This window comes from Culex quinquefasciatus, chromosome 3 (assembly GCF_015732765.1).
Source record: "Culex quinquefasciatus strain JHB chromosome 3, VPISU_Cqui_1.0_pri_paternal, whole genome shotgun sequence".
In the NCBI taxonomy this organism is placed as follows: Eukaryota; Metazoa; Arthropoda; class Insecta; order Diptera; family Culicidae; genus Culex; species Culex quinquefasciatus.
The window spans coordinates 169,296,431-169,319,177 of NC_051863.1; the positions used below are offsets into that span (position 1 = coordinate 169,296,431).

General features: G+C 39.8%; 2 protein-coding genes across 4 annotated transcripts; both read left to right on the forward strand.

Moving 5' to 3' along the window:
- The first annotated feature begins 1,555 nt into the window (after window positions 1-1,555).
- Window positions 1,556-16,324, forward strand: LOC6044664 (TOM1-like protein 2). Of its 3 annotated transcripts, none has more exons than XM_038259326.1 (8): window positions 1,556-2,254; window positions 10,272-10,723; window positions 10,797-10,877; window positions 10,936-11,105; window positions 11,170-11,616; window positions 11,681-11,741; window positions 14,771-14,821; window positions 14,895-16,324. In XM_038259326.1, exons 1-8 carry the CDS (start codon window positions 2,185-2,187, stop codon window positions 15,126-15,128), a joined length of 1,566 nt encoding a protein of 521 aa, XP_038115254.1. In that variant the 5' UTR covers window positions 1,556-2,184; the 3' UTR covers window positions 15,129-16,324. The 3 variants fall into 3 exon arrangements, with proteins under 3 accessions (XP_038115254.1, XP_038115255.1, XP_038115257.1); XM_038259329.1 differs by lacking the exon at window positions 1,556-2,254 and adding an exon at window positions 2,973-2,994; XM_038259327.1 differs by lacking the exon at window positions 14,771-14,821.
- Window positions 16,325-20,831: 4,507 nt separating this feature from the next.
- Window positions 20,832-22,713, forward strand: LOC6044665 (probable arginine--tRNA ligase, mitochondrial). The gene is given in 3 exon segments (XM_001862109.2): window positions 20,832-20,931; window positions 20,989-22,204; window positions 22,207-22,713. Coding segments are annotated over 2 exon segments (1,671 nt in total). The 5' UTR covers window positions 20,832-20,931; the 3' UTR covers window positions 22,662-22,713.
- The last annotated feature ends 34 nt before the right edge of the window (window positions 22,714-22,747 follow it).

The window sequence follows — 22,747 nt, forward strand, 5'->3', positions numbered from 1 at the left end:
GATTCACCTGAAAACTCTCTTGACAATAAAGTGTGAGATTATTTTGCTGGAAGTGCTCCTACTTCTTACGGTGCACCAACCGATTGAAGTCGGATTTTCTACTTATGACCGAACGCTGTGTTGCAATTTTGCGTGGCTTGTTATCGGAATCGGCAAATACTGGGGTTTACTTGATAGTTTCTTGCCGAGCCGAAACAGCGTTTATGGCTGAAAGGCTCGTTAATTAATTTCAGCAATTTTTGGCGAACAACGTCAAGGGAACAACAAAGATATGGATTTGTTGACACAATTAATTTTGGAGGTACATTACGTCTTGTTGTGTTAAAGATTTTTGTTTTTATAAATATATTATTTTCATCTTTGTCTAACTTTCCTAATTTCTATCAATAGAAACATTGGCAGTTTTATTGACGGAAGTGACGACTGAATACAATGCTGAAGAAAAATGTATTGTTTTTCACGTGTATTTTTGTAATTCCAAATGAAATTTTTTGTCACAACAAGACCGAAAATGATCTACGAGCATTCGAGACTCAGCTATTAATTAATTCATCGTCCATTAATTTGAGCTGACGAAGTGACTCCAGGTAGGCCCAAACACCGACAGCATTCTTCTTCTCTACATCCAATTCAAAGTATTTGATTATTCGGAAAACTGCAAACAAAGATTAAGATTTTTCTCCCTGTTCAAAATTGAATATTTTTTATAAATTTTGAAAAAAGGAACACACATTTCCAACAACCATTCAAAGCATTGCACTTGTCAAAACAAAGTCAAGTAGAAAAAACCCTGAGTTTACTATGATGAAATTTTTTCTTGACCTGGTAACGCTCAAAACATAACGCCACAAGCTGCTATGATTCCAAAGGGTAAACCCGTAACGGAGCCAAACATTTGAATGACTTTTGTTCGGACTGCTCGCTCTGGATTACTCTGTGGCATAACTTTTAATAAAAGTGAAAATAAACAGAAATGTTCACAAAAAGTTGCTCTACTCGTTGGTGTACTGGGTTTTAGTGAATTTCAAGGAACTATCCAGATTATCCAGCATCATTCAAACACGACCGCTTATTAGACTTAACATGGGCATATTTCCCCTAGGTACTTTTGAAAAATTACTCTACAATTTAAGAGGATTCAACCCACTGAGAAGTTTGGCTCGAGCTTCGACTCGATTCAGGCTCGATCTCGAGTCAGATCGACTGGCGGCTCGAGCCAAAATTCTCAGTGGGAAATGGTTGATGAAGAGGATCCTCGAGGGTGGACAAAAACTTCCAAAAATCTGGAGTTTTTTTAAAAGGTCCAATAAACCAAATTTCCAGTTTTTGCTTTTTGGGTGTTTTTGAAACCGCCTTGAGTCAGGGGTATTGCAAAACACCCAAAAAGCAAAAACTGGAAATTTGGTTTATTGGACCTTTTCAAAAAAAACTCCAGAAATGTTGTTGCAAATAATGTTGTGATAATTACAGAGATTTTCACGTTTTCTTACAGACCATCAACGCTGTTGACTGGCATCCCCACCGTCATCGTCTTTGCATCATCATCGAATTGGTCATCATCTGTCACAACACGAACATTTCAGAAAAACAAAAATCATTCCAGATTATCGTGCCATCCCTCAGTCGCTTCGGAATCGACTACGAAAGAGCATCCCCGGGTCCGGTCGGTGCTCCGTAGGTTCGCCTGCGTACGTGTGTGTGTGTGCCCGTGTGGACCAATTTGGACCAAGTACTGAAGACGCAATTACGGTTGTGCTCCAGGAAGACCAGTAAGAGCAAGCTGGATTTAATTTTGTTGTTGCCGTTGGTGGTCGCTGCTGGAGGTGGTGATTCATAGCAGAACAGCCCTTCCCAGGTCGGATTACGTCGTGAGGGCATTTTTTCTTCTCTGCTCTACGTGTGGTTCCGATAGTTCAGGGGAAAAACAAGGTGACGAAAGTGACGCAGGAAAAGTTGGAGCAAAAAGATTTGTCACACTCCACTCCAAAGAGGGAAAAAGCCCGAAAAGTGCGGTCGGTGCTCTTTGCGGGGGCGGCAGGAGGATCAAGAGTCCAGCTTGTTTGTTAAAGTGGAAGAAAATCGATCGCTCTTCAGTGCGGTGTTGGGCGCAAGAGAAAAGAAGGAAAAACATTTAGAGTTCATATCTTGTCTTGGAGCGAGAGTGAGAGGAGCGAGCAACCCGGAATGACCTCGTTCTTCAACGTGGGTGCCCTCGGGGGTAACCCGTTCTCGACACCGGTGGGTCAGCGGATCGGTAAGTTCAGGAAAATATTCTGGTAGAGCGAGATAAGACTTTGTCACCTCTTCGCTCGGTGATAAGATAAGCTTTTTGCTCAGGGGATTGGTCAGCGAGCGTGATTAGGTCGAAATTAGCATGATTACAAAACAGCAGAAATGTTTTTAATCATTATTTACAAACCCTAATAGAAGTTCAAACAAACGACAAATGTCTTTGAAAGCAAATCCTGGGATGGTCACATGATTGGTTGGTTTGTGTTTGTCCACGGATCGTCGAGCTCGGACCAGGTCGTGACAAATGCTCTACTTTGTGGGAGAAAGGACAAAGAAAAGTGTGCGACATGAAGCAGTCAATAATTATCTTATCTTTGTGCAATTTGCTGTCAACGTTGTTGTATTTTTTTAATTTTTATTTCAAGAAAAGATGTGCTGGAACAATCTGAGAGACAACTAATAAATAAATACATTGATTTTTTGTTCAGCTTCAATAAACATTCCATAACCAAGTTGATTTTTAAACACTTCACTAATAAATGTTTTGTAGACTGAAAAACCTTTTGTATTGTTTTTTTATTTGCGCGCTGAAAAGATCTTCTTTTGCACCTTGTTGCATAAACAACGGTTTTGTTCTGATTTCCCAAACTATTTTGTAAAGATTGAGTTCTATCGCCTCTGTGTTTAAAACAAACTGCTAAAAGCCGTTGCTCATAAATAAGATATAGAACAGTCCCAAACGTCCCTTCCAAGTGGTGTAAGGTACGGTTGAATAGTTTACGGCCGGCGCGTGCTGTGGCTTCATCTCGTCGCGTCGATTTGTTTCCGCTTCCGTGAACCCAGAAAGTGGCGTCGTGAGCGATCGATTAGACTGTAGCCTGGTTTCCATTCCCTTTCTTTTACCCATCTTGATTTGTGTACACACTTCTGAAGCGGCAGGGTCAATTGAACTAAGTCTCCATTTTTCTTCTTGGAGCGCGGTCTGTTTCTTTTTTCTCGAAAAACAACAACAACAACTCCGCGCCAACCGTCTGCCGCCAGACCGAGGAAAATGTGGTTCGATTATGTTTACTTTTACGGTGTGTTCACACGTGAAATAAGTGGGGCAATGGGGGAGAAGCATTTAACCCTTTGGAAGCTGTTATACAAATGATTATTTTCTCACTCCTTAAAACCGAAAACTGATCTCACCAAATTGCAACTAAATTACAGTGGTTTCTGTGAACGCATCTCATTTGACAGAATCAACAGAGAAAGAAGAACGCGTGGACATACCGTACCAACCCCAAATCGAACCCCAACCCTATTTTTGAAATTTTTTAGTTCAACAATCCAAAAGGGGAAAGAAAGGGTTAAAATCAGTCAGGTAATGAATGTGCATCATGCCTGTGACGGTGGTGCGTCGTGGTTTCCACAACGTCGGTTCTCATTAGCAGCTCGATTTGGGAGCTTTGGGCTCTACGAACCGCGAAGGAACACGATGTGGTTTATGTTTTATGTGCAGCGAACTTCATGAAGCATGGGGGTACCCATAGCTGTGCAAGTACAGGCCAATAACAACCTGATGCTGAAAAACAACAGGTTCGACGAGTGTAAGGCTTTTACAAGATATGCATTTAAGTGAAATTGATGATGTTTTGGGTTATTTTGTACTTCCCGATTTTCCCGATTATCGAAATTATAATTTCCCAACGTCAATTTCATCTCAAAAGTTTCTTTCCAGTTTTTTAAGAGTTCCTATGAACAATAGGAAAACATTTTAGCAACATGCAAACATTGTTTCAAGTTAATCTTAAATTTCAACTTAAATAAATTGCATTGAATTGCAAACTAGTTTAGGCCAACGTAAACTAGTTCGATGCCAACATTTCAAAAAGCATCATGTACAAACCATGCGTTTTGAGAAAAACGCATTTGAATGTTGAGCATCCATTTTCAATTACCATTTTTATATAAAAGCAAATTAAGATGTTCTAATGATAACAAACGATGAAAAACGTTGCTTTTGTTGATACTTGATCATCCATATTCAATAAAACATTATTCCCATAATTTTATTTGAGAAAAACAAACATAACTTCTTTTGAAATCACCAACGTCGATATCACCCTGCTGTCACTGAGGGGGGCGCTTTGTTATGATTCGTTTTTCTTCGCCGAATGTACATGGCGCTTTTTTCATGTTGCTTTTTTTCCGTCACGAGGTTTATGTAGCCTTTTGTTTGACAGGTTTACAGGGCTATATAAACAGGGACTGCTGATGACAGAGATTTTGTTTATGTTACTTTATTTAAAATTATGATTAAACAGACTTTACTAAAGTAACTTTTGCTCATTTTTGGTGGAGAGGTAGCTTATTAGAAGTACTTTCAGAATATACAATAACCCAGAAAGTGTCAAAATGTACATGATACCTTTTGAAATGTTACCGTCGAGTTTCGTGTTCCCTTCTAAAGAACAAAAGTTCAATGGGGAGAGCGATTGATATTATAGCGGTGTAATATTATTGTAAAACTGAAAAAATAAATATATTTTTGAAGTTCTTGATTTAAATTAAACCAACGTAAAGGAAATCTCCAAAAATAAAAACATACTGCGCGTTTTGATTTTATTGATCTTCTTCTTTGAATCGGTTAGCATTGCTGCCAGGAATGTTTTTTATTGCACTTAAAGTCTGGTGTTTTTTTTTGAAAAGGACCAATAAACCAAATTTTCAGTTTTTGCTTTTTGGGTGTTTTTCAATACCCCTGACTCAAGGCGGTTCTAAAAACACCCAAAAAGCAAAAACTGGAAATTTGGTTTATTGGACCTTTTCAAAAAAAACTCCAGAAGTGTAGGGGAGCTGGGGGTAAGACGGCCAGGCGGGGTAAGACGGCCACCCCACTGTTTTAATAAGTATACTAATTAATATTACTAAAATGTTTAGCAATACTGTTCCTCATGCTAAATAATGCATATGGAGTCACCTTTGCCAAAAATATTGTTTGAAATAGTATAAAAATAGCTCAAAATAAAGAAATAATTTTTGAACTTGAAACTGGATGTAATTTTCATGGATTACAACTTAGGCATTTTTGTTAGATAACAATATGTTTTCCTGTCTTCAAATATTTTTTCAAGTTAAATTGAAGTTTTCCCTAGATTATGTCCCTTGAAAAAGTTTAAAAAATGCGATGAGCTATTTACAAAAAATGTTTACAAAAATAATTTATTTTGGGGCAAGACGGCCACCTCCTCCGGGGGTAAGACGGCCACTCGTAATTTGTGGATTTTATTTGATATAGGTTATATTTTTGAAGGTTTTTGACTATTAAGACATATTTGTAGATAAAGAAAAAGCATTTTCGATAAAACTATATCCATTTTTAATCAAAATGCTGTTAACTACCGTTTCGACCACATTTTTTACTGTGATATAGCAACACTCATTGAACAGTATGAAATCCTATCAAACTTTTTATAAAAATCGCGAATTTAATATTGTTTACATAATTTTGATTTACTTATTCTAATCGAAATACACAAACTAATAATTTTGCATCAAATTGTGTTTGTTTTGTAGTAAAAATGCACAGTTTTTCATAAAATGTGGTCGCAATAATATGAAATTCACTGAGCCAAAATATTAAATTTTTTATACAGCATTTTCCTTCACATTTGAAACCTGATTTTTTTCAACCAAAATAGTTATGATGTTCAGAGAAGTCTGTTCAACCAACCATGTAGGTATTTGGGTGGATTTAGCAAAGTTATTAAGTAAATTTATAGCACTGGCCGTCTAACCCCACTTGGGTGGCCGTCTTACCCCGCGTATTTCATATATACACGATTTCAATTATTTTTTTTAAAATTGCTGAAAAGTATTGAAAATTGGTTTTTAGACCAACTAATTTATGTTATTTCTATAATGGATTAGTAGTAGAACAATATGTACGTAATTTGAGATCAAAATAATCTGTTGTGTAAATTTTATTAGACTTCTCCCTTAGGGTGGCCGTCTTACCCCCATCTCCCCTAGAAAATCACTGTCTGCAATGTCTTCGACACATTCTGGAATGCCGCGCGGCGTGTATCTTTGAGAGAAACGGACAATACTTAATTCACCTATAGATGGTTGTTGCCTTCCTTACATTCATATAGTTAGAAAGGTCATTTCATTAGGTGCCAATTCAAGGATGGGTCGCATGACAAATCCGGATATTTTTTCATCAAAATATCTGAGATCCGGCATTTAAAAAGTGTATAAATAATACTTTACTGCTTAGGGCATCTCCACCGCAGGGACCTAATTGCATTGCAAAGCTAATTTGGCACCCGCGTCAAGCCCACCGCGGTACTTGTGCGAGAGCTAATTTAGGTTCGAGTTCAAGATTATAAAAACGTTTGTGATTTTCAGTCGCATTCAAATAGGAAAATTCTAATTCTTCGATTTTTTTTTCATCAGAACATATTGTAAACAAGCGCCGCGCGAAGAAACGTCAAACGCCACTTTTCGTTTTTGTTACTTTTAGTTGCGTACCGCTTAAGAAAAATCTTTTCGTGGCCTTACCGTTTCTTAGGCGTTTTTTATATGGAGTTTTGCGTATCAGAGTTTACGGTACAACTATTCAAAATATTTTTAAATGAAATGAAAAAAATAAATAATAAAAAAACGCATTCGTAATTTTATCTTACTCCCCACTGACGTGAGCAAGATACACCCTTTGTTTACAAACTTAAATTGGCCCAATTACATATAAATTCAAATTTTAATACATAATTTAAAAATGTTCAAATCGGTTTAGTTATTTTTAAATTTTGAACATTCATGTTTAAATTTTCTGTGATGGTTTGCTTATATTAAACATAGGTGGCTGATTATTTTTATTTAAAAATACAAAAAATGATAAACTCCACCATTTTTCAATTAAATAGAGTCGTTTTGAACCAAATTACTCATTTCTTTAATATTCATGAAAATTTGATAATCAAAATAAATGCATCTTCAACCCAAACAAATACAAATCATTGTAAAAATCGCTGTAAAAATTAGCCACCGGCAGCTCGGGGACTGAACTCATCAAGATGGGCCCGGACAAGCTGGCGGCCTGTATACACCGGCTGATAGTCAAGGTCTGGGACACAGAACAGCTACCGGAGGAGTGGAAAGAGGGAGTAATATGCCCGATCTACAAGAAGGGGGACAAGTTGGAATGTGGGAACTATCGAGCCATCACTATTCTCAACGCGGCCTACAAAGTGCTGTCTCAGATCATCTTCTGTCGTCTGTCGGAGCGAGCAAAGGATTTCGTTGGGACGTACCAAGCCGGTTTTGTGGAGGGGAAATCGACGACGGACCAAATCTTTTTGCTGCGCCAAATCCTCCAAAAATGTCGCGAGTACCAGATCCCGACGCACCACCTGTTCATCGATTTCAAAGCCGCGTACGACTCGGTCGATCGCGATGAGCTATGGAAGATCATGTACGAGAACGGCTTTCCCGGGAAGCTGATCAGAATGGTGAAATCGACGATGGACGGGGCTCGGTGCAGCGTGAAGATTTCGGGAGCGATGTCCGACCCGATCGAATCGCGCAAGGGACTGCGACAAGGCGACGGTATCTCCGGCCTCTGTTTCAACATTGGGCTTGAAGGTGTCATGAGGCGAGCGGGCTTCAACATGCGGGGCACGATTATCAACCGGTCCAGCCAGTTCATCTGCTATGCCGACGACATGGACATTGTCGGCAGAACGTTCGAGGATGTGGCCAGGCGGTACACTGAATTGAAGCGGGAAGCGGATAAGGTTGGATTGAAGGTGAATGTTGCGAAGACGAAGTATCTGCTGGCAGGAGGAACCGAGTCCCTTAGGACTCGCATAGGACCGAGCGTGACGATCGACGGCGACGAGTTCGAGGTTGTGGAGGAGTTTGTGTACCTCGGATCGTTGGTTACGTCGGACAACAACTGCAGCAGAGAAATTCGGAGGCGCATCATCACCGGTAGTCGTGCCTACTACGGACTCCACAAGACCTTACGGTCTGGTCACCTTTCCCGGCGTACAAAGTGTACCATGTACGAAACGCTGATAAGACCCGTCGTCCTCTACGGGCACGAGACGTGGACGATGCTCGAGGAGGACCTGCAAGCGCTTGAAGTTTTCGAGCGACGAGTGCTTAGGACGATCTATGGCGGTGTGCGTGAGAACACTGTATGGAGTAGAAGGATGAACCACGAGCTGGCGCAACTCTACGGCCAAGTATTCGGAAGGTCGTCAAAGCTGGCCGAATCAGGTGGGCCGGACACGTCGCAAGAATGCCGGACTCGCTGGATGCGCGCCAACCGAACCAGACAATCAATCCGGTGAAGTTGGTGTTCAATTCGGAGCCGGTTGGAACGCGGCGGAGGGGGGCGCAGCGTGCAAGGTGGTTGAACCAGGTGGAGGAAGATCTGGAAAGTGTGGGAGTTTCGCAGCGGAATTGGAGAGTAGCAGCCCAGGACCGAGTCCAGTGGCAGCGCATCTGGAGACAGCTCATGACCTGGAGGTTGTACGAGCAGTAAAAGTAAAAGTAAAGTAAGCTCGGGGACTTCTCGAGCACCTATCTTGGCTACTCGACGGATCCCCGATGAACTTTTTCTTCGCTGAATGAACTCGAAGGCTTATTTAGCTTTAGCTTTGCTACCCGCGGTGCGAAAGTTGGGGTGCAAGCATGTCGGGAGCAAATCGGATGAACTCTTTTAAAAATATGAAAATGATATTTTATTGATGTAAGCAAACAATTAGGACATATAATGCAATTGGAAGCATGTTCTATAATAATAGAACATAGTTTCATTGATTTTGATCAACAAAACGGCTAAAATTGGAAAATGATTAAATTAGATCCCCGCGGTGGGCTTGATTCAGTAGCCAAATTAGCTCCCAGCGGTGCGGAAACGTGTATTAGCTACGGAGCAAAGCTAAACCTGGGGATCCAACCGATAGGTTTGCCACGCAATTAGATCTCTGCGGTGGAGATGCCCTTATAAATTTTGGCAGGATTACCAGATCTTCAATTTTTTGGGCTCATTGGAAAGGTATTTCAAATACCTTTCCAAAAATTTATAAAATGACAATTTTTCTTCAAAAACCACAATTTTTACAATCTTTCGGACTTAAGTTTAAAACGGCTTTTTTTAGCAAAACTTTTGAAGTACATCAAACATCATGATTTTAGATAGTGACTTATGGGACCAAAAAAGAGACCAAAATGGTCAAATCGGTTCAAATCATATCTGCCAGTTCCGAAATAATCAAGTGCAATTTTTGATCGAGGTGTTAATGGATGCAAAAATAATATTCAATAAATAAAAAACTTTTTCAAAATTTTATTTAATTTCAAGTTACAACTAAAGAAATATGAAAAATAAGCATTGTAAATAAATGTGAGTAACTTTTATTTTTATATTTCATCTGGAAAATATTATGCATCGGTGGTCCCCTCGTTATTTTTTGTTCAGCCCAGTTAACGAGCAACATTCGGTGACTGGGCTATGTTCTTAGCCCATTTACCGAACAACTACTGTACTTAAATTAAATTAAGCCAACGTAAAGGGGGTCTCAAAAAAAAAACAGGGGGCTAAACAAAATACTGCTTAAAAATAATAGTTAATTGAAAAAAATAATCGATTGTAAACTAGTTAGAATGCATTGTATTAAGTTTATTATGCATTTTAAATCAAATTAAGAATTTTTGTCCTTTTTAAATAAATGTTGATATTACAAGCATAAGGAAGAAAAATATCTTAATATAAAAAAAGAAGAATGAGACCAAAACGGTCAAAATTGATTCAGCCAGTACCGAGACATCCCAACAGACATTTGCTCAGATTTTGGTCCTGAGTAATTGGTATACGTGAAGGTGGGTCTAGGAGGTCTAATTAAGAAGTTTATTTTCCAAGTGATTTTATAGCCCTTGCTCAGTAAGGTGGGGAAGGCAAAAACGTGAAATGTAGCTATGTTACTGACATGACCGGTATGACAAAGGACAATGTTTAATATTAACTAAAACCGTTTTTCCAGAACAAGCGACAGATGCGAGCCTCGCGTCCGAGAACTGGGCGCTCAACATGGAGATTTGCGATCTGATCAACGAATCCTCGGACGGGGCGCGGGACGCGATGAAGGCCATCCGGAAGCGGTTAACGCAGAACGCCGGGAAAAACTACACCGTCATCATGTACACACTGACGGTGCTGGAAACGTGCGTCAAAAACTGCGGCAAGGCGTTCCACGTGCTGGTGGCCACCAAGGAGTTCATCCAGGAGCTGGTCAAATTGATCGGTCCCAAGAACGACCCGCCGCCCATCGTGCAGGAGAAGGTGCTGAGCTTGATTCAGGTTTGGGCGGACGCGTTCCGCTCGCAGCCGGATCTGAACGGGGTGTGCCAGGTGTACCACGAGCTGAAGAACAAGGGCATTGAGTTTCCCGCCACCGACCTGGACTCGCTGGCACCGATTTACACTCCTCAGCGGGTGAGTTGTGTGGTGGTGAAGGGTTTGGTTGGTGAATGAATATTGAATTGTTTTTTTTTTTTCGATTTTGTAGAGTGTTCCAGACGGAGCGGCCACCGAAAGCAGCATATCTGTTTCTCCCCACCACGCTTCCCAAACGCCAGGCTCGCCAGCTGTAAGTCGTTGAACTTTTTCGTTAAGAGAATAATTGATGATGCTTTCTTTCTTGGTAGATGCCGCCACCATCGTCCATGTCGCAAGACCAAATAGCTAAACTCCAATCTGAGCTCGACATCGTCACGATGAACATGACCGTGCTGGGTGACATGCTGACGGAACTTAAACCCGGCCAGGAGGATCCTTCCGACTATCAGCTGCTGACCGAACTGGTCGCAACTTGCCGGTATGTAACCCTTCCCCCGTAGAGCTAAGCCTGAGATATTCAAGACCCCTTTTCAAACCCACAGTGAAATGCAAAACCGCATCGTTGAACTGCTGGGTAAGGTGAACCACGACGAGCTTACCGCCGAACTGCTCCGACTAAACGACGAGCTGAACAATCTCTTCCTGCGGCACGCCCGCTTCGAGAAGAACCGCGATCCCAAAACGGCCTCATCGACCACTCCGTCGGCGATCCTTGGCGCGGCCATGGGACTTCCAACCCCGGCGGCGGCAGCAGCGGACAAGAAGGAATCGCTGATCGACCTGAGTGATGAAGCCACCGGTGGTGGTGGTGCTGGCGTAACCGGTGCCATGGCCGGACTCAACCTGACGGCGGCGTCGCAGCTGTCCCAGCTGAGCAGCGTAACGGCCCAGTCCGGGGCGGCCAACAGCACCGGGAAGGCGGCGGCTGGTCAACCGGACGTGGTGACGGACGAGTTTGACATTTTTGCCCAGTCGCGCAATACCACCGGGTGAGGGAGATTTGACGAGGTCTTGTGTGAAGATTGGTAATTACTTATAATTTGGATTTTTTAGGGACAACAGCAAGGACGCACCCAAGGCAGATTCTACAGGGCAGAACAAATCGGCACCATTGGTACGTATGCTCTGACGGAATGTTTTGTTCGAATGTTGTTTAATGTTTTGTGTTTTTTTGTGTGAATTGTGTTTAAAAGATATTTTTTTATATATTTTAATTGAATAAGTTACTATGATAGATACTCGAATAATTATTAATTTTTAATTAATTATTAAAAGCAAACCCCTTTCAACCCTTTCAGCCCTGTTGGGTCATATATGACCCAAACATCAAAATTTCCAAAACTAGCCTATAATATTTTCGTTATAAAAATAACTATTCTATGTATCATTAACATAAAGAATACTGTAACAACCTTTCAATAGGGCGAAACCCTCAGATGTAAACAAACTGAGTTTTTGTCAGAATCATATAAAGCAGCGATTCTCAACCTTCTTCTAGGCCGGTACCCCCTGCCATGTAAATCAAGTAGGCCCGGTACCCCCGTTGAGAATCGCTGATATAAAGCGAACAAAACTGATTCTAAAACACCCTCCATCATCACAAAATTCCGAAAATATGTAGTTTTACAAGCAAAAAACAAAAGGGCTAATCAACAACATCAATCAAAACAAACCAAATTGAGTTTCCGCCCTTGTGTTTTCATCCAATCACGAGGGGCGAATGTAGTGTTTTCTGCAAGTACCAACGTTTATTTAGAAACACTAAAATTTCGTTATAATTTAATGAATTTTAACCTGACAATCCTCAAAATGGATCAAAATGTATGTTTTGATGTCTCTGACCACAATTCCACAACAAACACAGATTTGTATGATCCTAAATACATAACTTTTTAATTTCAATTATTGTAGTATCGGATCTGGTCTGGATTCACAATCTAGATACGAAGGTCCATAATTTACCGGTTCTTGGGACATCCGGAGATTCTGGGTCGAGCAGTTGCAGGACAAAAAGTTAGTGTAGGGAGGTTTAGGAGGAATGCCGTACAAAATCATCGCCTCCGTAACCATCGAAGCTATGCAAAGATTGAGAAGGCAGGATGGTGTCGCGGGGTGTCATGTCTCCCACTTCCGGCGGGGACACCCCAAGGAACGTCACTTCAATATAGACCACATCGTCAAACCAACTTGCTACTTACGGTGTATCCTAGCTCAACAAGTCTTGGCCTGAATCGGACTCCTTATGAAGGCTTTCTAGACCAATTTTTTATCACTGAGGTTGCAAATATCACTGTTATTATCACTGACTGTAACGTTTCACAATGATAAAATAGTTGTTTCACCACTTAAAAAAAACCCGAAAAATGAATAAAAACAAAAGAGCGAATCTGTTGTTTACTTTTGCTTTGTGGCGTAACCTGGGTTAAGCGGTGGGGCGAAAATGAAGGCACGCTCTTCAAAAAGGCGTAATTTGTTTTTCTCAATTTTTGATAGCAAAAACACCTTAATTAATTTCAAATTGCTCTCTATGATGAAATTATTGCTATTTTCTATTACGTTTTGAAAAAAATGGTGGTTTTCATGCTTTTTTGTGGAAATAGGAATTGATCGGAATTGCAAAATTTTGAATGTTGATTTTCCCGAAACGGCAGGATCGTAGGTTTCGCCCTTTTGAAATGTTGTTACTGAATATTGAAAACAAAAAATCAGGCCTGAAAGGGTTATGGTAACGACTCAAATAATATTGACGGCGAAACAGCCTGATGGCAAGATTGTCAAATTGTATGTATGGGCCGCGATACTCACATTGGTTGGACCGTGGACCCCGCTATTTGGTCGCTTTACCCCTCTGACGCTAAATATAGGGTAAAAGAGGCAGCAAATGTGCAATTGAAAAAAAGTTTTTTTTGTGAAAAAATATTTTAAATTTTGTTTTTCATGATTCATTTTGAATATGTTTTATCAAAAAATAAATAACTAGAAAAAATAAAATATTATCCAGCCTTTTGAGGACGAAGTCAATCGTTCACATTTTTATTGTTAACTCATTAAAGCATTTTAGTGTTAAATGTCAATTTTCCAAAAGATAATGTCCAGCTTGTGACGATAAACTACTTTTACTTTACTTAGAAATCGAATCCAGTAGGGAAACGATAACCAACTATGTTGGTCCGCACCGGGTTCTGAACTCCCATTTAAGAGGCGGAAGCGTTACCGCATGGCTCGGTCTTAACAAAAAATAAATAACTAGACAATAAATAACAATTTCAAATTACAAACCTAAATATTAAATTAACTTATTTTCAAATTAACTCATAAATGGCCTGTATACCCTATTTTGCGCAACCAGTTTATGGAGCGTTCACCCTATATGGACTGTCAAAAGCGAGGTTCACTTTTTGACAAGCTTGCCACCAGTCTGCGGCGAAACCATTTCTCCGAGAAAGACGTTTTCCGTGTAGCAATCTTTTGAATGAGAAAAATGCACTGGTACAAAAACCCTCTTCAAAATCAATATGTACTCTCTTTTTTTTTGTTTTGAGGTTTCGTTGAGAAATTAAATCACAGAAATCAAGAAACAATGAAAAAGATTATTGTTATCTGAGCAGCTTTTAATCCACATCAACTACATATTTTTAAACAAATATGGTGGACATGGCGGCATTCGATATCGCAGATAGGCTTTGAGACTTAGAATGTTTGTGAAATTTGAGGCGATCAAAACCTAAATCTTGGTAAAAGTAAAATAAAATGACAATCATTTGGCAAAATATTTAGCATTGCATTCTATGCTCTGGTGTATTTTCAATTTTGTTTTTTTTAATTTAAATAATTGTACATTTGTTTTGTTATTTATTATTCTGCTTCGATAAACACACAAATAGAGAATCACGATTTGTAACACACACACACACTTTTAAGCTCACACAAACACACAAAACACAGCATTCGTTTTCCCAATTGTATATATTTTTCACACTCAAACTCTACAAATTTTTCGCTTTTCTTTTTTGTGATTGTCGGTGGTATTTCTCTCTTTCAACTCTAAAACTAACTCAAATCCACTTCAATCATGCTGCATATTTGGGATCGCTTGCTCACCATCATTCGCATCATAAACCAAAACACACTCCACACTCTCAGAACGCCCGCGACTCCGAGTTTGATGAAATGGAGCAATGGTTGGGTAATCCGGTAAGTCCGTAGCATTACACTGACCCTCCCCATCATAATTCCTTTTTGCTATTTCTTGAATTTCTTTCCTCAGGATGACATTGATCACCTGGAGCAGCTGGAGGGCGGCGGCGGTAGTGCCACCGGGTCCGGCAATAACGGTGGTGGCCCCGAGGAAAGTCTCACCAGCAAGGAGTTTGAGAAGTTCCTGGCCGAGCGGGCCGCCGTCGCCGACAACCTGCCGTCGATCTCGAGCCAGGTCGGGTCCGGGACGGCCAAAAGCACCAAAAAGAAGTCCGACGAAGACGACGGTCTGCTGGCGCTGTGAGGAGGAGAGCCTGGACATTCAGGTTGAACGACGACGACGACGACATTACGGTATGTGATAGATGTGTTTGTTTCTTGTGTTTTTCTGGATGCAAAGGCCAACAAACCACCCTTGTTGTGTGCGTGTAAGATGATGTGTATTTAGTGTGACGGTAACGGACGTGACCGCAGGCCGCCGGAGACTCACGGATTGTGGGAAGCATTCCGGTGGCCAGGACAGGGGCGTACAAAAGCTAAAATAACGCCATATTTAAAGTCTATTGATGATTGTATTTATATTTATATTGTTTTCCAAACTGTTTTTAAACTAATAAAACGACGCAAATTACCCTTTAAAAATAAAAAGTTTAAGATAAACTCACGATTTAAACACTACAGATTGGAACTCGGCAAACGAGTATAACGAGCACGCAAATAATAACCACCCAACAGGTTTATCCCAAACAATTTAAATGTCCATAGAATTATTTTGAAACTCTCACAAAACAACAATAGCTTACAGTTCCAGAAAGCAAATTATTCTTTTTCGTCAAAATGATAAAGTCGCGAGTGATTTAGGCCAAAAGATACGGTAACTGTTATGCCATTTAAAAAAGGGAACATAAATACCACGCATTTTAGAAAATTAAAACTTTTAATTTCCCCTCGTTTCTAATGTACAACTTTGGATGGTTTCATTCCAATAATTAGTTTCACCCCTAAAAGAGCACAGCGCCAACTCTAGGTTGTACAAAGTTTGCACCACCGAACGCTCGCTAGTGCGTGCCGCCGCTAGATCTGTAGGAAGGGTTTTGTATGTTTGTATTTTAACTATTTAATTTCTAATTTCGGCAGCCATACACAACTCACAGCAGTTTTAGAAATCGCAACCAAAAACAAAAAAAGTACACACAAAAACGTTTAGTAGTTGTAGTGGTCAGGAAAAAGTATATAATTAAAAGATTTAAAAAAGGCAAAGCTAATTAATACATAACTCTCAGAAGAAGAAAAAAAAAACAAACTCCTATTATACGAGGATTAGACTCTTTCTCGTGTGAACGTGAATTAAAATAAAAACGCACGCGCTGGACGAACGGTAACCAAGAAAGTGCTTTTGTTGTCACCGAAACTATATTTAATATATATTAAAACATCATTATTATTGAAAATCAGAATGTACTAGAAAGGATACAGCAAATACAAGCTAATGCGAATGCAGCATGCGAACAGTTGCCAGTGAAAGATATCACATCCCTATCGATTAGTTTGGATTATTTTTTATTGCCCAAGTTTTCTCTTGAGAACCAATTTTTCAGTTCACACACTGCCATTATACCCTAAATTGTCTTATGTAACTTTTGGACGTTTCTGATTACAAGAGGATTACAAATAAGAGCGATAAACTTTAATAACTTCTACGGTTTGTAGTTTCAGAGCCGTTTTAAAAACGTAGATAAAAAAAAGCCAAATCAAATTTAGCTTTATCCTGATTTTGAGTGATGATACGTTTAAGATAGAATTAAATGGTAAAAATGTGGGTTTTGCCCAATTTTTTCAGCTATTTTTGTTTTTTTTTGTTTTTGTGCAAAATAACAAATGGATATATTTTCCACATTGTGCACATTTTTTTCAATAATTTTCCATTTAATACTTTGGCGAAGACTCCAAATCTGTAAGAAAATTTCTATAATTTTTTTTTAAAGAAAGGTCCAATAAACCAACTTTCCAGTTTTTGCTTTTTGGGTGTTTTTGAAACCGTCAGAGGTATTGAAAACACCCGAAAAGCAAAAACTGAAAATTTGGTTTATTGGACCTTTAAAAAAACCCCAGAATTTCTTCTCAAGGCATTTTAGATCATTTTCATTCTGTTTATGGACCATACAGGTAGATCAGTGTTTCTCAACCGGTGAGGATTTTTTTAATTTCCCCTCGTTTCTAATAAGTACAATTTGGCCATGAGGGGGGAATGAGGGTTCAATAGAAATTCAATGTCTTAAAAATCATTATGTGACACATTCTTTGCAATTTTCAGTTTCGTTGATTAGTAATAACAATATGTGTAATAATTGGGTACTAAAGTCCTATGTCAATTTTTATGTACAACGGTAAAAAACACGATTAAAAACCATTTCTGATCACTTTTTTTCATTTTAATGCAAAATTTTTTTTTGACAAGACAACATTTTTTCGATGGATGGTCCCCTTTGAACGAGCTGTCAAGTAGGAGCTTTTCTGTCAAGAAGGAACGCGAGGTTAATTTTTCAAAATTGATTTAAAAATCCATTTTAAACTCTTTGTGCTCGTACAAAGGGTCATTGTACTCAGAAAAATAAGCTTTATCGCTGTAAACAATAATATGAGCAATCTAAGCTTCATTTTAGGACCCAATTATTAATGTTTCAATTTCTGTGAATTTTGAAATTTCTTGAAAAAATGAATGTTTTTTTAATATTTATCAGGCATTTGTATTTTTTTTTTGGACATAAGCAGATTTTTTTGTGACCGATTTATTTTTGCTGGTTTCCGTGAGATTTATGTACACTTGTAACAAGAACAATTTTTTGAAAAATAATTGGAAATTGAGAAAAGTTTTTCAAATATTATTTAAGATTGTTTGAATTCCTCACATTTTTTAGAGTAATCTGTCTTCTGCCGCAAGTATTAATTTTATTTAATATTTGTACATATCTCGGATTAGTTTTCAAAAAGACGTAAGAGCCATTAATAAACAAAGCCCCTTTTCCATCGGTATTTGAGCTACTTACGAACACACAAATTTCAAAAATGCTTGAGATTGTTCATCTACACATCCTCCAGTCGCCCTAAACTTAAAACAAATGAAATATTGTTTCATTTTGTAGAAAAACGAAAACTAGTGCTGGAGGCCACGGAGGCTCTTACGGCTTTTCGAAAACTCACACGAGATATGAAGTTCTTGCAAACCAGTCAAGAGGGGAATGGATCGCAAAAGGTTGAAAAACACAGCACAGTGGGCGAAATGGAACCCAAAATCAGACTTAATTGAACGCGGCTGGTTCCCTGGTATGAAAAATAGTATTTCTTATGTAAAAAAATCCTGGAAATCGATTGGTGATGGTTTCATCCACCGCACGAAACGGCAAAAGGTCCATTTTGTCCCAATTATTTATGTTTTTACATTTTTTTTCTTGAAAATCGGTCTATATTTAGAGCGGAGGCTTTATTCGGCCATCAAAATGCACTATACTTATGTGAAAATGTCTCACGGATCCAGTAAAAATAACCATTTGCACCGTTAAAAATCACCTAGGGTCCATTCAACCCCAATTCCGCTATAAAAGCATTTTTGGCCGTTTTCAAATGTTACGGTTGAAAATATTTTTATCGTAAAGATCAGACAATTTTACATAAGAATGACGATTTGCACTTGATAGTTTGACACATTTTAGTTGATTAAAATAAAAATTATGTAAATGGCAGTTTATTCTACGTTTGGAAATTGGCCCAAAACTGATTCTTCAATCTTTTTGTTAAGTTTAATTTCTATATCAACATAAATGTGTCAAACTATCGAGAGCAAATCGTCATTCTTATGTAAAATTGTCTGATCTTTACGATAAAAATATTTTCAGATTTTTAAAATTTGAACTAACATTTGAAAACGGCCAAAAATACTTTTATAGTGGAATTGGGGTTAAATGGACCCTAGATGTTTTTGCGGTGCAAGTGGTTATTTTACTGGATTTATGGGACATTTTCACATAAGTTACGTGCATTTTGGATGGCCGATAAAGCCTCCGCTCTAAATATAGACCGATTTTAGAAAAATGAGAAATTGGGGCAAAATTGACTCTTTACCGTTTCGTGCGGTGGATGAAACCATCTCCAATCGATTCCCCGGATTTTTTTACATAGGAAACACTATTTTTCATACCAAGGAACCAGCCGCGTTCAATTAACGTGAAGACTTCATGATTTTTCGTTCAAAGATATAAATTTTGCGTCGCTTTCAATATTTTGACAAAATTCATTCAACAAGTTTTTAAGAATAGCTAACAAGTTTTTAAGAATACACATGCTGATTCCTTTTGGTAGCGATTATCCAATTCCTTGTGAAGTTATGAAAATCGTCATTAATCAATGATTGTCAACTAGGCCGTCAATGACTGTGCCACAAAATTATATAAATTTTGAAGCACAATTGATTTAGATCAAAAATTCCTTCAGTGGCTTCAAGAAGGCAACAACCGGCACATGCTGATTCCTTTTGGTGCTGAAATTCGTCAAATTTAATTTAATACAGAATATTTTATAGTGATGATCAACTTTCTTCAAAAATGATCGACGGCTCCACCTTAAGTCCGATTTTGGGTTCCATTTCGCCCACTGTGCACTGAGGTAGACTCTTTTTTGAAAATTACCCCCCCCCCTCTATCAGAGTTCTAACAAAGCGGGATATTCTTACAGCAAACTATAGCTATAGCAACAATATTCTATCATTCTAGCAGGTATCTGGTAGAACCAACTCTGCTAGAACATTTCGTGACTGGGTTTTGGCATATCAATAATTTATCAGGGGGAGAATAAATGAAAAGAGAGTCTTGTGAAGAGTTTTAGCGTTTGCTCTGATGCGAAGATGACTGATGTGGGGAAGAAAAAGATTTTCTTTTTGTTTTGATTGGTTTAAAAAAAATTGAAAGCAAATGGCAAAATCTAAAGCATGGGTGTCAATCCCGGTGTCCGAGAATACACGGAAATATTATCCTCCGGTTCGAAAAATTGGGAAAAATGTTCGTGCAGTGGTGGTGGGTTCCTGCGATGTTCCTGCAGATTTTATGATGACCTGTAAAATCCGACGGGAGTCATCAATTCCGGTTGATATCTTCAAGCTTCAACGCCATGATCGATTTGGTCAAGTCCAATGCGAGTGTAATCGCTGCCGGTTTGACGGATGATGCTGCTTTTCGGGTGAGAAACTTCCAATTGAAATATTGAGCAGCCGTGGCTGACTGGCTACGCTGTTCGCTTTGTAAGCGAATGATGCTGGGTTCGATTCCCATCTGCTCCAAACGATGATGTTAAGGAAATATGAATTTTTGAAACTCTAAATATGAACAAAAAATCAAAGTCACTCGAAACGGGGTTCGATCCCCCGTCCTTTGGATTGGTGAATTAGGAATACTATTACTACAAACTATATACGCGCTGGGTCTTTGTCCAATTGACAAGGTCTCGGAAGTTCTAAATAACGTTTGAAGCCGATTGATGCAAACGTTCTTTAGAGCGGGGCTTGTCGATTCAAGCTGAGGTACCTCGCGCACGGCTAGCCTGCGTAGAAATGGGTCACCGAAGCTCGGCAGAGCTAACACCATCCAAATGCCTATGCGAGTTATTTGCATGTATAGGATGTCAAATCTACAATACATGGAAACAACTCAATTTGTAAGAAGTGACCGCGTGGTCCCGTTTGGTTGGTTGCACACACACACATCAATAATTTATCAGGGGTTTAGAAATGTGTGTATGCTACATGACTGCATAAACATACAAATAAAAAATATAATGCTTTTTCGTGTTATAGCGTTAAAAAAAACAAAGTTTTTTTCAAATTGATCCTTTTTTTTTTGGTCGAGCTACGAGCTTTTATGTGGAAAGTATTTAAAATTAATTCTATATTTTGGACCAGTGCAGTCACACGACCCGAGCAGAATCATACAACATGATGCATCTGCAGAGAAACGTCAAGAATCAAAACAAAAGTGCCGCAAATTATCAGCTGTTTCGACTGTCTCAAACAAAACTGAATATTCTCGGAAAATTTAATATCGGTTCCATAGAATAGTTAGGTAAGCCAGTTCCCGTAAATTCTATAGAATCAAAAATCATTCAATAATTTCTTTAAGATGTCGCAAAACTACCGAAAAGTGATAACGGATGGCCTTGCTCGGCTGGTCGGCAAGGAATCGCGAACGAACCGACCCCTATTTTGCATTTCAAAAGCTAGCAGCCAACCGGAGCTTCACCTGCCCATCACCCAAGAGATCGGGAACCTCCGGTCGACTGAAGGCTGTCCCGAGTGGAACAATTTGATCGAGAATGCGACTGTAGTTCAGCAAGGGCGCAACCAGAAGCTGGTTTGCCGGTTGCACCGAAATCGGTTTGTCCACGAAGTGCTGGGAAATTTGTCTTTGGAGAGGAAAAGTCTGGCGAATCCACCGAAGACGCTGGTTGAGTTCAGTTCGCCAAACATTGCCAAACCGTTTCACGCCGGACATTTACGATCGACGATCATTGGGAACTTTCTCGCCAATCTGTACGACCATCTGGGACATGATGTGGTCAGGTTGAACTACTTGGGCGATTGGGGAACGCAGTTTGGGTATTTGAAGCTGGGCGTTGATCTGAAAGGCTTGTCTAGAGAGGACATTCGAAGAAATCCTATCGAGAGTTTGTACGAAGCGTACGTTTATGCTTATGGAAAGGCGGAGGATAGTCCCGAACTGCAGGACAGAGCAAGGCAGATCTTTTCGGAACTGGAAAACGGAACATTCAGTGAACTCGACACGTGGTCAGACTTTCGATCGTACACGGTTGATGAGCTGAAACAGGTTTATGAGAGACTTGGAACTAGATTCGACCAGTATCATTGGGAATCCCAATATGGAGTTAAAGATATCAGTCACGTAATAAATCTCTTGCAAGAACAAAAAGTTCTAGTCACTCAGGAAGATGGAAGAAAAGTGGTAAAAGTAGGAAATCGCAATGTTCCCATCGTGAAAAGCGACGGGACAACGCTGTACCTGACGCGTGACGTGGCCGCCCTCATGGATCGGTTCGAACGGTTCCGGTTTGACAACGCGTTCTACGTGGTAGACAACTCCCAAAGTGATCACTTCTCAGCTCTAATATCCATCGCACAACAGCTAAACCTAAGTTACGCAGCCAGCGTTAGCCACGTAAAGTTTGGTCGAGTTCTAGGCATGAGCACTCGGAAAGGAACCGTCGTCTTCTTGAAGGACATCCTGGACGAAGCGGAAGCCCAAATGAAGCAGAAACAACTCAACACCAAAACGACGAAATCAAACGCCTTGAACAATCCCAAAATAGCAACCATCCTCGGACGACCGCCGTCGTGGTGAACGACCTGAAACAACGTCGCACGCGGGATTACGACTTTTCCTGGGACCGCGCGCTGCAATCCGATGGGGACACCGGCATCAAGCTTCAGTACACCCACTGCAGACTTTCGAGTTTGGAGAAGAACGCGGCCGAACAACCCGCCATCGAGTGCAAACCGGAACTCCTGCCCGAACCGGAGGCTCTCGCGCTAGTCTGCGAACTGGTCAAATTTGAAGATGTCCTGGCGGAAGCAGCCGAACGTCGGGAAGCTTGCATCTTGGTCAACTATCTGTTTGGGCTGTGCAATGCCACAAGTCGGGCGTTGCAGACGTTGCACGTGATGAACGAACCTTCGCGGGAGAGGCGATTGCAACGGTTGCTGCTGTTTGGAGCGACGAGGAAGACTCTCCGGCGTGGAATGGAAATTTTGGGACTTGAGCCTTTGGAGGAGATGTAGTATTGTTTTTCATATGATTCAAGTTGAAAAATAAAGTACTGATGAATTTTGAGTTTTGGTTTTTCATATTTTTCCTGTCAACTTTT